Source organism: Ammospiza caudacuta, chromosome 6, assembly GCF_027887145.1.
Source record: "Ammospiza caudacuta isolate bAmmCau1 chromosome 6, bAmmCau1.pri, whole genome shotgun sequence".
Lineage (NCBI taxonomy): Eukaryota > Metazoa > Chordata > Aves > Passeriformes > Passerellidae > Ammospiza > Ammospiza caudacuta.
This window is the reverse complement of record NC_080598.1, coordinates 44,401,363-44,417,727: the sequence shown is the minus strand read 5'-3', so window position 1 is coordinate 44,417,727 and position 16,365 is coordinate 44,401,363. Positions and strand designations below refer to the sequence as shown.

The window sequence follows — 16,365 nt, the reverse complement described above, 5'->3', positions numbered from 1 at the left end:
GAGTACAGTCCCAGTCTCTGGAAGGAGGTTGCCAGGGGGGTGCCATGGGGGTGCCATGGGGGTGCCAATAGGGTGCCAGAGGGGTTCTTGGTTCCTTGATAAGGGGATTTGCATCTCAGTTGGTCTGTCACGGTGGTTGAAGACAGGCAAGAGGGGTCTTCTCATGGAGTGGGGGGGGAAGCCACCCCAGAGCTCAGTCCAGCCAGCTCAGGAGTTTGGAAGAAAGTCCAGTTCAATTGTCCAGAAAAGGGCAGCATGCCCCCTTCGAGTACAGCATGGCATGTTCTGCAAGCATCACTTGTGAACACACTAGATAAGCAGGAGACTTTTTTTCCCAACTGGCTCAGCAGTTTTAACCCTTCGGTAGTCTTTTCTCATGACAATTGTGAAGCAAAAAATGAAGGATTTTCGGATGGACTTCTACAGAATGCATCAGAAATACGTTCTTAAAACCAGCTGTGATATTCTCATCAAACTGAAAATGTCCCTGCTCCCAGCCATGCCAAAACCTTCACAGAGCCTGAACTCCTTACTCACCATACCAAGGATCATTTTGGCACAATCATTTTGTGAATAGAAGTGCATGTGGAAACCTGATATCATTATTGTCCAGAAAGATATTGTCCAAAATATACTGATAAAAACAGAAAGGAATTAATCCTTTTTGTCTTAGAGAGAGATTTATATTTGAGGAAAATACGTCTCCGATTCTCAGAACCATTCCTTGCCTACTGTTTCTTTTGTGAGAAGCACAGAATAAGCTAAGTTGGATGGGACACACTGGGATCCTTGAGTCAAACACCTGGACCTGCACAGGACACCCCAACAATCACACCATGTGTCTGAGAGCATTGTCCTGATGCTTCTTGAACTCGGTCAGGTTTGGTGCTGTGACCACTTCTGACTGTTCCTGTGTGGGCCCTGGTTGCTCAGGCTTGCCCAAAGCAGATCTGGTAATAATGAAACTGTCTCTTCCCAGAGGATTTCAGCTTTGATTAGAAGATAATAAGGGATAGAAAAGTGAGCACCTCCCACAGTTTTTCAAATGTTAAACACTCTCATTGTTAAATATTTCAACCTAATTTCTCATTTGAATTTCCCTAATTTCCACTTCCAGTCACTGGTTATGGTTTTGCCTTCCTCTATGAGATTAAGGAGTGGCTTAATATCTTGCATTTCTAATTTGTACAGGTACATATACAAGATGGTCAAATCTCCTCTCAATTTTTTGTAATGAACAAAATATACTAAATGTTTTCATTTGCTCACTCAGGTAATTTTTCCTTGCAATCTAATTGTCAAAGAGCAGATAAACGGAGTTAATCTCATTCTAATCTGGCAACAGTAACATTTACCTCTTAAATTTCACCACAAAACAAATTTACTTATTGTATTTCCCCTGTACTTCCAAATAATGGTAGCCTTATAATACCTTTGTAGTCTTTTAAACCTCTTCTACCTTCCAGAACGGTTTTAGAAACTTGAAGACCTGAACCAGAGTTCCTCTAGAGTTCACCATATCCCTGCTTCTACATCTATGGCCTGCATGAGACTTTGTGTTACTTCATAGCACAAGAAATTTGTTCTAAGCTGCTTGTCTCATAACCCTCATCGGTCTTTTTCAAAGTCACTGGTTCCCAGCACAGCCTGTATTTAACCCCCCATTTCTTACTTACAGAGGGTTTGTACAATGTGATGCTGGAACACAGCTCATTTAAAGGGATTCTATTACCAAGTCATCTAGCTCACACTGTAGGCCTCTCCTCCCAGTATCCCTGAACCTTTTGCCACTCCTTTTGAAACATACAGACTTTATGAATAGCAATTTATATTGATAGCAAGCTGATGAAAATGGTGACTAGCATAAATCACAGTGCGTGCCTTCCTCTGTAACTTCCTCTGAAATACTTTAAGCAGCATTGATCCACTGTTGATGATTCTTTTGTACTTGGAAATGTCAGCCACTTCCCAACCCCAGTGGCACACCTCTTCAAGTGTTGCACAGTGCTAATTCTTTAATCAAAACATCATCATAAGCAGAAGACAGAGGTAATGGTGTGGTGATGCATTCCCCCCATACAACATTAAACAATACCTCACAGCAAAGAAAGGAGAAATGTCAAAGTAGGAGGGATAAAACAAATTTTCATCAACAGCTGAGCACAGAAGCCTTGGCAACTTCTAAGGGGGAAAGAAGCCTCCTGAATCAAGTGGCAATATTGCCAGATATGGCAACAACAATGCTGTTACTAAATGAGTGACAGAATTGGGTAGAAGGGATGACAGATGAGTTTTGCTTAGGAAAATAATTGATAAATGGTGGGACAAAGTCTTGTATCTTTATCTTTGTATGAATTGCTCATAAGACACCTGCTATCTCAGAGAGAAGGGGAAGTCATTCATGGAGGTGGTGACAGAGCTGCTGTCATCACAGTGTTAGACCAAAAGCTGATTCCCACTGGAGATGATGAGTTCAGGAATAGAGAAACTGCACAGGATTGCCCTTACCTTCCTCCAAATCTCCCCAGTCCTAGAAGTTGTAGCAGATTAATTTAGCCTGAAGGAGTAGTTCACCCTTCAGATTAGGAGATGGTAAGGCAGACAAAATGACTAGAGGACTGCAAGACTGTTACTCTGCTGTATTGTATTCCTGCCTCTTATGGGATGATTTTTTAAATCTCTGATAGGCCATGTTTGTTTCTTTAGTCATTCTACCCTTTTCTTCTCTGTCTTCTCTATTTCTCTCTAGATGAACAGTGCCTGGTTCAGTGAGACTCTTCTGCCTTTGATTCCCTGGATGTGATGTAACAAAAGCAACTGTTCATTAATAACCATCTCTGGTTATATATGCTGCTATATATTGCCACTTTAACTCAAATAGTGATTTTCCTATGTAAAGCTCTACCTAGTTCCCATGTATTACAACTCCCTGAGAAGTATTTTTCCACATTCCAAATTTAAATTGTACTCTAAAGAGTGCATCTCTTGATTTGATTTAAAGAACTCCTATGTAATATACGAATGCAAATTCAACATAGACAGCACAACTCCTTTTTAGTGCAGATGTTTTTCTATTTTGAAGCAATATTTTTGCACCACTTTAGGTCTTTTTTTTACCCTTCACTCCCATGTCCCTGTTCAACGATTTCTAAGCAGCAGGTATCAAAATAAATTTTATTTCGATCCATTTGTTCTATATTTTCTGCTTTTTACTTGGACATATTCAGCTGGATGAACTGTGAAGTTACTGAACTTGTTGGACACTGTGTGAATAGTGCGGGGGAGCGGAATAGGATGGCTGAAGAAAAAACCCGGGATATTGTAAAACTACACCTCCCATGACGCCTTGCGGCCTACCGAGAGCGCCGCGGGGCGGCGAGGGACCTATGGAGACTACAACTCCCAGGGTACATTGCGGCTGCTGCGCATGTGCAGGTGTCACCGCCTTCCCCCTCCTCGGCGGCCCGCTGCGGAGCCGACGGCCTACGCGGTCAAGATGGCGCTCACCAGGTGGGTCGGGCGGGCCCACCCGGGCCGTGAGAGTGGTGCGACGCTCCCGGCCAGCCCGGCGATTCCCCGCCGCGCTGCCGGACTCTGCCGGCGGGAGCGGCCGCGGTTAGGGAATGCGCTGAGGGGCCGCGGCCTCTCCTGGGCAGTGGGCCCGGCGGCCGGGCCGCGGCCGCAGAGAGTGCGGCGAGGCCCGGTGGGGCCTGGGGAGCCCTGGCGGGTGCGGGTGTTTGGCCCCTGGTCGTGGCTCTGCTTCGTTCCTGTGTTCACTGCGGGTGGAAGGAGCTCCTCCGCCTCGCGTGGGTCCGTGGGGTTTGGTCGACGTTTCCTCACCGTCAGGGAGGGCGAGCGGTCTTTGTTACGTGTTGTAGTGTCTCTAGCGGGGCATGGGAGTGCAGTTCCGGTGCCTGCCCCGGAATCCCGAGTTTCTCTGGATGCTTTCTTAGTAAATTCACAAAAGGGCTGTGTAGACAAGAAGAGTTGAAAAAGGGGAAGTGAAGAAATTGGGGTTCGACTTGCCCTTGGCAGGGGGTGCCAGGCGTTGAGAGGGGAGGTCATTGTCAGATCTGTCTGTGGGTGTTTGCCTTGAGAGGAAGAAAGAGCGAATCGTTGGGATTAGAGACATAGGAACATAATATTTCTTTCTTATTTATGGTGGTGTAAGGAATACCAGTGATATGTGACATTCCTGTTGGAAAACAGGCATTGCCACTCTTCTGTTCAAGAGAGATGTGAATGTGTGTGAATTTAGCTTTTGTTTTTGTAGGAATCTTTTAGAATGCTGAGAAAGCACACATTGCAACTAATCTCAGAAGTCACCAAATCTCAGAAGATGCTCTCACATTTATGAGTGCGATGCTTAAGTTTCATAAATTGTTTCTTAATCTATAGAGAGTGATTGTTGAGAAAGTATTAACTTAGCAAGGAGTTGACTTGAGCATAGCTGAGTGTCCGTGAGTCAAGTTACTGGAATGAACTTTTTATTTCATTCTCTTTTGGTTGCTGTCCGTGGATGTCCAGTTTTTTGCCAGCTCCAACCCAGCTATCCCAAGATCAGCTAGAACTAGAAGAAAGAGCAAGAGCTCAGAGATCCAGGCAGGCTGCTCTGGTCTCATCCAGAAGGGAACCTCCCCCGTATGGTTACCGGAAAGGATGGATACCACGAGTGCTAGAGGTAAATATTTGAATTGATACAGTAGTAATGTGTCTGCTAAAGGAGAAAAAAAATTCTGGAGTAGAAATAAACTCTGATCACCTTGAATATTGCTGAGAATTGTGCAAAGCCTTACAGTGTACATGATCCAGACTGCTTGATATATTCTTATGTTAGGAGAAGTATTAATCCACCAGATTCCTTAAAACATTTGATGGTAAACAGGATGTTCTATGTCTGCTTCTGTTCAGAGATTGTTGTGTTGCAAGGTGGAAATATGTCTGTGGTCCTTAGGGTTTACAGTCTGTGAACACAAGGCTCCCCTGGGAAAGACATCCACATTTTTCCTCTGTTAGTGTTTTAAATGCACAGTCTGGATTATAGCTGAACTAAGTGAATGTGTGTGTGTGTCAGAGAAGAGAACATTCATGTGTTCTGTTCAAAAAGATAGCTGCTATTGGGGGACAAAATTATTACAGTGGGAAGGAAACTTAAAAATTAGTCAAATATTTGTTGTTTAAGTATGTTACTGACTAGAGAGTTTTGGACAATGTTATGTGTTCTAATCCTTGCCAGTTTAATGTCATCTAAACTGGAACTGCTAAAGGTAGAAAGAAAATACAGATGTGATCTGATTACAAAACTGTGTTAGTACAGTGTCTCACTGTAAGCCAGAAAAACCTTGCAGTTTGAAGTGATCCTTGACAGTGACTTCTGAGACCTGTTCTGATGAGTCACAAGCCAGTGCTCTTGGAACAACCATGCTGTTGAGGTTTTACTGCAGTAATTCATGTATGATCCTGCATTGTTTCCAAATACCATAATTTCATCAGCTTGGAACAGCATTGACCTCATTTATGTTCAGTGCCATTTTTGTAAGTCCAGCACTGTTCTGTGGTGATCCAGGTACTTCAAGTAGAAGTTCTAGTGGTTCATTGAAAGGAAACATTCTTATGTGGGTTCAGCATTTAGTCATATGCTGCATATGTATGATATCAAAAATTATACTTTAATTATACCCAGTGTAGGTTTACCTTCCTACACCATTGAGTATTAAAGTTAATGTTTTAGTGCTCATTCTTTCTTAATGTTAATAAAGAAATTTTTAAGAAGCCAGGTGCTGAAGGTTTGCAAAGACTTTCCAGCACCCCTTGACCACAAATTAATACACATCCCAAAAAGCCAGTTAAGGGCTCCTTTCTGCTTCATAAACAAGTGCAAATTGCAGTAAATGCTTTCAAAGCATCACCTTTGTCCAGTGACCCTGGACTACCATTGCTTGAAAATACAAAACCTGTTCTTATGACATTAAAGAGTTACCAAAAAAAAAATAAAAATTGAAGAATGACTGAATTTGGTTCTGGCTAATACCTTAGCAACTAATTGTTGAATGTGGGACAAGCAGTGGAAACTTCAGATAATGGGAACTGTGTTTAAGGGAGCATTTGCAGATGGGATAAGCACACTGTCCTTGTTTGAAAGTGTTCTGCTTGGTCATTTCCAGTCTCAGTCCACTCTGTCACAGTGGTGGTAACTGCTTGGTCACATGGTGAGCATGGAGGGAGATTGATCTGCTCAAGACACCCATTCTTATTTTTTGATCTGTTTTGTTACCAGACTCCACATAAGCCATGCCATTGCCACAGAGAAAGGAACAGATGCTCATGCTGCTTTAAGCAAATGCTTCCTCCAAGGTGTTGCATTTGAAACTAACCTGAAGTTGTTTATGAATGGTACCATTGCATCCTCTGTGCTACTGAGCCAGGATGATCTCTTTTAAAAAGCCTTTTGTTTATTAAATGCTTTTTATTTTGTTTTTTAAATGTTTTTACACCAATACATTGTAGGAGAGAGGAATAAACCATAAGAATATTGGGCTGTTGGGTGCTGGTCCAATTTTCAGTGTGTTTACACATCAAAGTAAGGGAATGTTTGACACATGTAGCACTGTAAAGCTGTGAGCTACAGGCTTTGAAAAGAATGGAATTTTTTATCTTCTTCATTATGGTGTGAAAAGCAACAAATAACCAGTAGAAGTCTTCATAAAAATGCTGCTCTTGTAATTTTAGTATCCACAGTTGCTTAATTTCAGAAGGTCAATTTTTGAAGATCTAATTAATAACTGACATGAGAATTAAATACTTAATTTTGTATTGTCTGTAGCATAGTATTGCCTGCAAATTCTAGTCAGTAATATCTGTTCCTGCTTTGAAAATAATACTGCAAGATATCTCTCCATTTCAGTGTCTTTTAATAACTGTGAGTTCTCTCATTAATTGCTTTCTCACCAGTGAAAGAATAATGTTACTGGAGCATTCTACCAAGTTATTTGTTGTTGAAATCAATCTGTGTTTCCATTCTACTTTGCATTTTTTTGTCTTTTGGAAATTCACTCTTTTTTTTTTCTGTAGGATTTTGGAGATGGGGGTGCTTTCCCAGAAATTCACGTGGCCCAGTATCCATTGGATATGGGCCGAAAGAAGAAGATGTCCAATGCTTTGGCTGTTCAGGTGGATGCAGAAGGAAAGATAAAATACGATGCAATCGCTCGACAAGGACAGTCAAAGGACAAGGTAACATTTCTTCCAGTATGTCAGCTGGTATATGTACTTGGAAAAGTTGGATGTACACATTGCATATCCTTGAACTCATTGGTCTGGCATTAGCCACATGGATTGTGTCCTCTTTTCTTATTTCAGAATTAAAATAATGTCAGACAGAAATTGTGATCTTCTCTGTAAGATAATTAAAAGATAAGGCAAAAATGGGGAAAATCTCTACACAGAATTTACTTGATGGCTTAGCAGTTTTCATTTTCCAGGGAAGGCAAGAAACTGAAAACAATTCTGCTGCCTTATTTTAGCATGTAGAGAGAGGGGGCAAAAGATGGACAGAAAACAAAGGTCAACCTTCAGAATACTGCACCTTGTGTTTTACTGATCCAGCATTTGACACTTCTGGTTGTTTTCAGTGGTTTTGGTGCTCTGTTTTTGCTATTGTTATTTAGTTGCAGCAGAAAGTATTGCCAGTGGTTATACTACAAAACTTGTGCTGAATTCAGAGATAGCAAGATTCTTATGGAGTTTTTTAGGGGAAACTTCAACTTCCTGTATCCAGTACCTTTCTAAAACCAAGAGGTGACACTTGAGGTCCTAAATAGTTTTGAGGAGATCAAGTACTTGGGTCTCAAAGTTTGCTTTAAGAAGTATTTACACCTGCCTTTCCAAGTGTAACCAAGTGGGCTCTGTGGACTTTAATTCTCTAAAGCAGGTGTTGGGGGCTGGAAAACTGCTGAGGCCTGATGAAGTGTGTGACCAGCTGCCTCTTCCAGCAAGCATCTTCTGTAAAGAAAGTCTAAACAGTGTTAGACTGTGGTCAGCTTAGTGGCCTCATCTGGACTCATTCCAACAGGTCAAGGTTGTCGTTGTGTTTGGGCCTCAGAACTGGATGCATCATACCAGCTCAGGTCTCACCAGAGCAAAGTAGAGGGGCAGAATCACCTCCCTCAATCTGCTGGCCATGCTGCTTTTGATGTAGCTCAGGATAAAATTGACTTTCTGTGCTGCAACAGCTATTTGGAACAATTTCACTGGAAGCAGCAGAACTACTATTGCTTGTTTTGATTTGCTTTGCAAGAGAAAGTATTGCCAGATATGTCATAGGGAGTGGTTCTTCAGTGATCTGTGTTGAGTTGAATAATATGGAATATTTTCTCTTAAGAGCTTCTGATAGTACAGTGTCAGTAGGATTAGATGCAGAAGTTTCATTTTCCAGAGAGCTGCAGCCATAATTCAAAATTTCTTCAATTTTAATACTTAGGGCTAAAAGAAACAGATTCTTAGCAGCCTGCCAGAAATGAGATGAAGTTTATGAACCTATTCTAGGAGCTACTTGTTTGATCTGAGTTAGAAAGCAAATTTTGTTCTTGCTGCAGCTTATGGATTTTTTGAAGTTGAATTTAGTATTCTGCCTTCTGGTAGAGGCAGCAGTTCCATCACGCAGCCCCTATCTCGAGATGACTTGTCAGCAGTTTCTGCTATTGCAGTCCTTCATCTCCCTTGCATCTGTTCCCTTAGGTATTTTAAAAATAGTGGCTTCAGAGTGTTTTCCTTGAAAAATACTGACATCAATGGGATAGTCTGACAATCTTCCTGTTTGGGGTTGGCAGAAAGTCTGCTAGACATGAAATGCTGGATAACATTGACAGGCCTGGATGCATGACCTCATGGATCTGCGGATGGAGTTCCATCTGCTTGTCTAAGTTAAGGATTTCTAGCCTAGCTGTGTGGTTGGTTCTTGTGCTGCTGTCAATTCTTTCAATACTTTCTATACTTACATTACTAAAAGCCAGGCTAAAATAATGCATTAATAGTGATATATTGTGATGAGACTGGAGCTGTTCCTTTATTAGGAAAATAAGAACATATAATTGCATCCTGTGTTTTTATGAAGATAGAAGAAAGAGTATGGAAATCAAGGAATGGAACTGTTAGGTCCCTTACTTTTTTCCAGCAAGAATAACTTTATATGCTCTAGTTTGATTTCTTTCTTCATGGCCTAAGGCTGTGGCTTATTTATTAAAGGAGAAAAAAAAAACAATCATGAAGCTTATTTACAGGTTTTATTTTATTCCCAAGGTTGTAAACTCAATCAAAACATTTACAAGAGAGTAGTTCCATTGTTGAAGGCAGCCCTGTCAGAGGTATGGCACAGGTCAAGAGAAGATTAATCTAACTCAAAAAATCAAAAGTGTTACTTACTTGCAACTTATTTGCCTCTGTGGCAGAGCTTGGTTTGAGAGTTTGTTACCAGTTTGTTTTCTGGTGTGTGTACCAGGCTTGCAACCAGGTAATCTTCATGACTTCTTAAATTTTATGTACTTCATGTGGGGAAACCATTCTTTGACAAGGAGGGCATTCATGCTGCATTGCTTGATAGTAAATTCTTGATGTACATATAGGATTGATGAGCACTGTGCAGGGCTGGTTGAGATATATAGAACAAAATATGTTGAGGATTTCTGTGTAGCAAATCAAGACATTTGCATCTATCAAGTGCCTCGTGAGACTGAATGTGATTGATGCCTAAACCCTGCCATGTGGTACAGTATCTTAGCTGTTAGGTAATATTATTCTCTTTCTGACTGTAGTGGCATGCAGATTTCTAATTGCTGCCTGTTAAGGCTTCCCCAGCCAGGGGATCATGTAATTGTAGCAAAACTTGAGGCTTTTCTTTCTGCCTAGAAGGAGATTTTGCTTTTCAGTAGCAATCAGAGTGATTGCTCAGGCTCATGCTTCCTTTCAAATTTTGTAAATTGAAAAATGGTAGTGGATGGGCACAATACAATATCAAACAATCCCAGTCTCTTCTTTAGCTTAGATGAATGAAATATCTCAACATAATTCATAAAACAAGATAAATGTCTAGAAGAACAACAAAAATAAATGCAAATTCATTATCTACCTGTTTTTATTACTTCAGAAAAAGACTGCAATTAAAACGTGCAAGTGTATAAAGTTTTTGGTGGCGACAGAAATATTTGTATTTTCAGGATAGTTTAAGCTATATTATATATTTCTTCCATAATAAAGCTGCTTGCTATTTCCATACAATACTTCAGAGTTTAAATAGTTAACATAGATCATTTGTACCTCAGTGTCAAGTAGTTTTTAGATCACTCTTGGACCACCACAGGGAATAGCTTTTTTAATTTTCTTTTTTTTTTTGTCTTTTGGGATGCTCTACAGATCCTTCAGCATACTTTGTTTTTCATATTCTTCTTCAGCAAGACACTTGGACTTACAAGTTAATTACCTTAGAGGAACATTTCTCTTCAAATGTCCTTCATTCAGGATCTGAGAAGCTAGAATATTATTGATACTAATTCAAATGATTAAATTTTAGGAGTGAAGGCTGAGAAGTAGAACATGGCTGTCATGTGGTTAATTAATGCTGAGGCTAAAGGTTAATTTTGTAGTTGGACATGTACTGTATAATGAACTTGAGATAATAGTTCCTGACTTTTAACCCTTTGAACTAAAACTTCCTATTTATTGGATACATCTGAAGTATTAATGTAATACAATACATTTTTCCCCGAGGCCATCTAATAGTATTTTTTCCCTGTGTTTAAAATTGGGACTCTGGAGCTGCCAGGAGCTAGCTGCAGGTTGTGTGAAAACTCAAGTACCTGTATAAGGGAAAGTGTCAAGACCAGATTTCTCAAGTATTTATTTTTTCAAGAAAACAATAAACATAATGAAATGAAAAATACAGATTGTGGAAAATACTTGTATCAAATTCTTGAGTTATCCTTGAAAACAGAAGTAAAAACATGCAGGATTTTATCAGTTTGGGATCCTTAAAAAAGGAAAATACTAGGAATGGGAAGCAGGAAACTGCTGTCTAATGCCAGTTCTGAGAGCAACTTACACAATTATATTTATCAGATTGCTTCGTTTCTTCAATTACTCCATTTGTAAAATGGGGTCCAGAGTATACATGTAAACAGGTCTTCTAATTGAACAATATGTAATCCTAATGCATTTATAGCTGTATATTCATTTTAATTACCCAGAGTATAGCCTAAGCCTGAAACATTTCCTTTGATATATGTACATTTATTCCTGTTCACTAGCACTAGTAGAATCTGATGTCTTCCAGGTCATTTACAGCAAGTACACAGATCTTGTGCCAAAAGAGGTCATGAATGTGGATGATCCTGAACTGCAGAGACCAGATGAGGAGGCAATTAGAGAGGTATTGTATGCACTGATGTGCCTAGTTAGCAGGAGTATGCTTTATGTCTTGTAATGGGATGAGATGAACACTGTGGTTTTTTTCTTCAGATAACAGAGAAGACAAGAGCAGCCTTGGAGAAATCAGTCTCCCAAAAAGTTGCAGCAGCCATGCCAGTTCGAGCTGCTGACAAGCTAGCTCCTGCACAGTACATTCGGTATGTAGTGCTGGTGTTGCTGTAGGATGGTGTGATTCACAAAATGGATTAAAATTGGCACATTTGTTGAATTTCTGAGAGCAGAAATTCCTCTTGTTCTTCTGTAAGGAATATGAAACTGGCTTCTGTATTTTGAATTAACCCATTAATGATCACCTAGTTTGAAGTGTGTAGAAATATGTCTTTAACATGTCATGAGTTATGGCACTCTGGAGGTGTTATTGTTTTAGCAGAAAACCACAGATTTGCCAGGGATCACTATTAATGATGCTGCCCTGAAAGCAAAGTATTTACTGCAAGTTTCAAGCCCACAACAAGACATGTAACAAAGTTCTTCCTTCACAGAAAATGAGTAGTTGAAAGCAATGGAATTATGGGGAGGCTGATACTTATGATGATTTTCTGTTTCAAACACAGAAAAATTTCATGACAGGGTTACACTTGGCTTGAAGTTAATTCTGAAAAAAGGTATGAAGAGGTTCTTAATGAACAGTAAGAAAACACCAGGGCTTCACAGACATAGGTTGGGAGTATTGTGACAAGCTATGTGTACTGTACTTGTTTTTCTTCTATTTCAGAGTCTAGGTTGAAACAGGAGAATATAGCCCTGAAGAAAAGTTGCATTCTGTCTGGTGTAACTGAGTCTGCACTCAGTGCAGTGTCATCTGTGCAGTTACCTGCTGCTGACATTGATAGTGGGGTAGTCTTAAACTGTTCTGGGTAAAATGAAACCACAACTAGAGCAGTGAACAGAGTGAAAATGGAGGTGGGAAAGGAATATCTAGCTGTGTGCAGAGAGCTGAGCACTTTGTTTTGTTCAGGTACACACCATCTCAGCAAGGAGTTGCATTCAACTCTGGAGCAAAACAGAGAGTTATTCGGATGGTGGAAATGCAGAAGGACCCTATGGAGCCTCCAAGATTCAAGTAAGTATTCATGGCTTGTTCAGGCCAAATAAAAGATTCTGAAGCGTATTTCTGTGCAGCATGCTGCCTGTAATTGTAATTGTTTTCTTAATTGCTCAGAATTAACAAGAAGATTCCACGAGGACCACCATCTCCTCCAGCACCTGTAATGCACTCTCCAAGTAGAAAGGTATGAAATGCCATAGCTGTTCTCACTTTTGAATGCTTAGGTGGGTCCACAAATTCTTCTTCAATCTAGTTCATTTCTGTGTACCTTCTCATTACTGACCTTCTGATGTGAAGTGATAAACTTGGTGCCCAGTGCAGTCTTTTTGTTTGTTGTTTTCTTTTTTTCATTTGGACAGTTCTTAAAGTAGTTATCTTTTCATTTATCTTGTCAAAGGTTGAGTAGATGTCTCATATATTTTATGCAGGGATGCATTGCTGAATTTGTTCATGGCATGAATGAGTTGACCAAGGCTTAGCCTGGTACTCTTATGTTGCCTTTAGACAACACTGTTAAGCTAATCCTTAATAACATTGACTTGTGTCATTAAGGATTAGCTCCTTCTGAGAGATGAGTGTAGTGATGGTTCATCAGTTTGGTACAACTTGAATAGCTGCTAAATATGTGGATGTTAACAAGCTGGCTGTGAGTTACAGCCTGTGTGATGGAAGCTTAAGAGGATGCTGAAGAGCTGTCAGGACTTTATTCAGTGCTGGCAAAGATAGAGTGTAAAAATCAATCCCATGGCAGAGGGTTTGGAACCAGCTGATCTCTAAGGTCCATTCCAATCAAACCATTCCTTGATTCTGTAATCTTACTGCTGCTAAGAGGAGCTGGGGTTTTGTTGTGGAGTTCTGAACTTTCTACTCTAACTCATTTCAATAGTTTCATAGCTGGCTTTGAGAAAGAAAACAATATTTTCTTTTACTATAAATCTGAAGATGACTTTACTTATTCTCTTATATCAGATGACTGTGAAGGAGCAGCAAGAGTGGAAGATTCCTCCATGCATTTCAAACTGGAAAAATGCAAAGGTAATTAAGTTGTCATAAATTTGTTTTTCTAATTCCGCATCCTGATGGGAAACTTAAGTGAATGATTTAAGCTTGAATAATACTGCTGTTAAACATCTAGAGTTAGGCAAACCAGCTGCTTCCAGCATGGAAAACACATGATGATACAGTTAATTTTTCTTCAGTTTGCCATATAAAGGTTGTCCAATTGAGAGTATAGAACTGAGGGTGAATATATTACTTCATGCCAGAGATTATACATTTTGAGAGGAAAAATTTTTATTAGTTAAAATCCCCATAATAGTGCAGTCCAAAGTCAAAATCTCTCAAGGTCACAAAGTAAAGCCATCTGAGAGACCCAAGGATGTTTCTTTTTAATATTGCAGTCCATATTTCTGGGAGGTTTTCCTTGTTGCATTCTTTCATTAATTAATTCTTATGGCTAGTCAGCTAGCTATTTTTGTTCCTTGTTTGAGTAGGTATGTCCTGTCCCTTTGATTTTTATCAGTTATTAAGTTTATGTTCCTAGAGAGGGGAGAATTTATTTGCTGCAGTAACTAGTCTGATCAGTCTGAAATGTACTAAACTGTTGTCCTGAGACAGCCTCTTCAAATGGAGGAAGGAAAAGCTATATGTTTGGATGTCATTTTTTTTCTACCCCAACACAGCTGTCTAACTGGGACTGATGCTAATTAGGAGATCAAATTTTAGGTTACAGATGCTAAAACCAAAGCAAAAATTTTGTAGAGCTCACTAAAAAATCTTTAAATATAATCTATAAATAATTTTGAGTTTTAGCTTTGGAAAACGAAATTGGTGTTTAGTGTGTCTTACTTTTGCTGGCTGCCTTGTCCCTTACTTTCTCATTTTGAAATAGCTAATCCCTTAACAGGTATGAAAACAGTTTAGGTAAAACAATTTTTAGGCAAAAAATTGTAAAACAGCTTAGAGAGTGGAGAAGCTATTATCTGTAATTCTTAACTAAGCAGAAAGTGGACCTTATCACTTGAAAACTGTCCTTTGTCCTAAGATGAACCTTGAAGGGAAGCTGTGATTGGGATTTGGTGGGCGGGTGGAATTGGAGTGAAGCTTTGTATTTATTTCCTGGCAAGAATTTGAAGTACATATGAAAAGGAGATCCATTGAGGCATAATAATGATGGGCTGTGAATTTTGTATGTGTTTTTGTTTTCTTACCCAATGAATACAATAATGCTTGTTGTTACAAATACTGTTTCTGTGATTAACTGTGCCTCTCTGTTCCCACTGTAGGGTTACACCATTCCATTAGATAAGCGTCTGGCTGCAGATGGCAGAGGATTGCAGACCGTTCATATTAATGAAAACTTTGCCAAACTTGCTGAGGCCCTCTATATTGCTGACAGAAAGGTCAGGTAGTTCTTCACACTGTTTTGTTCCATACAGTTTTACCATCTTTGTATGTTAATTTCCTTCAGAAAATCAGCTGTGAATAGGCTTTAGCTTTTTGATTTGTCCTGCTTCTTTGCTAACGTAAGACTTAAGGCCTTATCCCCACTATCTCTGAATCATGGGCTCAGCGTGAGTTCAGTTATTGGAAGTCATGGGTCTTGTGTCTCAGCTCTAACTGCTGTGGCTGATGGGCTTTAAGCTTCCTGATTTTGGCTTAATTTCTGTCCTGTTTACTGGCTAACTGCGACAGATCTGCGTGTACCCCATGTGCTGCGCTTTCTGTATTTTTAACCGTGTCTCTTTTGTGCAGGCTCGGGAGGCAGTAGAGATGCGTGCCCAGGTGGAGAGGAAGATGGCTCAGAAAGAGAAGGAGAAACATGAGGAAAAGCTCAGAGAAATGGCTCAGAAAGCCAGGGAGAGAAGAGCAGGGATCAAAACCCATGTTGAAAAAGGTACTGTTTTTTATCATTAAGACACTATGGCTTTTTTAGTATTCATAAGTGTGGGTTTGGAGTAATAATCTAAAAACTTGAAATATCTAAATTTAGGTGGAACGCCTAAGTATGACATCAGTTCATGTCTTTATTGGTTAATTCACTGCCTGGTTTGATGGGATGCAGGTTTGAACCTCACATCAGTATGTTGGTGTATATAGGTTTAGGACACTGAGAATTTTGAAGTTAATAATGCATCAGTGCAAGTGATGGCTTTCATAGACAGTTCTAAACTAATATTTTTAAGCTTATTGCAAATGAAGGGCAGATTTTTCTAGAAGAATGAAACCATCTTTAAGTTATCAAAGGTAATATTGCAGTGCAATGTTCTCACTCTTGCACTGTTGTAACTGATCTTGCAGAGCTGCAATTTTGTTGGCTAGTAGGCCCCAAAAAACCCCACAGCTAACCTAACTAAATTGTCTCCATTGTGCTAAGTCTTCCATTCTGATGGAAATTACACTTCAAAGATCAAGATTAGGAACTTCAGAGAGCAGTTACAGTCTCTTCAGAAGATGGAGGGATATGGTCATATAATGCCAAATCCTGCTGCTGGGATGTACTAACCTCTTACCAAAAGGCTGGGAGCTGGCCAGCTGGGGAGCCACTCTGTTGGAAAGGACACAGGAGTTGTAGTGGACAATATGCTGAATATAAGCCAGTAGTGTGCAGATGCAGCTTTGTATTTCCTTAACAGTAATGCTAAGGGCATACAAAGCTGCATCTGCAGTAGTGTAACCAGTAAGTCAAAGGAAGTAATAATTTCCTTTTAGTGGTGACCTGTTAGACATCATCTGGAGTACCTTGTACAGTTATGGGCCTCCGGGTACAAGAAAGACATTGATAAATGGGAGTCAGTTCAGTGAAAGGGCATCAGAATGGTCATGGAGCTTGAGTAACT

At 39.9% G+C, this 16,365-nt stretch overlaps 1 protein-coding gene across 1 annotated transcript in view; it reads left to right on the top strand.

Annotated features, from left to right (window-relative positions):
- Positions 1–3,437: 3,437 nt before the first annotated feature.
- The window catches only part of SNW1 (SNW domain containing 1), a 16,754-nt gene continuing 3,826 nt past the window's right edge, over positions 3,438–16,365 (top strand). The window contains exons 1-10 of the mRNA XM_058806678.1: positions 3,438–3,510; positions 4,528–4,681; positions 7,072–7,233; positions 11,324–11,419; positions 11,509–11,615; positions 12,437–12,541; positions 12,641–12,710; positions 13,496–13,561; positions 14,812–14,928; positions 15,281–15,422. Of these exons, the coding sequence (XP_058662661.1) occupies positions 3,497–3,510; positions 4,528–4,681; positions 7,072–7,233; positions 11,324–11,419; positions 11,509–11,615; positions 12,437–12,541; positions 12,641–12,710; positions 13,496–13,561; positions 14,812–14,928; positions 15,281–15,422 (1,033 nt within the window). The 5' untranslated portion in view covers positions 3,438–3,496. The remainder of the gene's footprint in view (positions 3,511–4,527; positions 4,682–7,071; positions 7,234–11,323; positions 11,420–11,508; positions 11,616–12,436; positions 12,542–12,640; positions 12,711–13,495; positions 13,562–14,811; positions 14,929–15,280; positions 15,423–16,365) is intronic.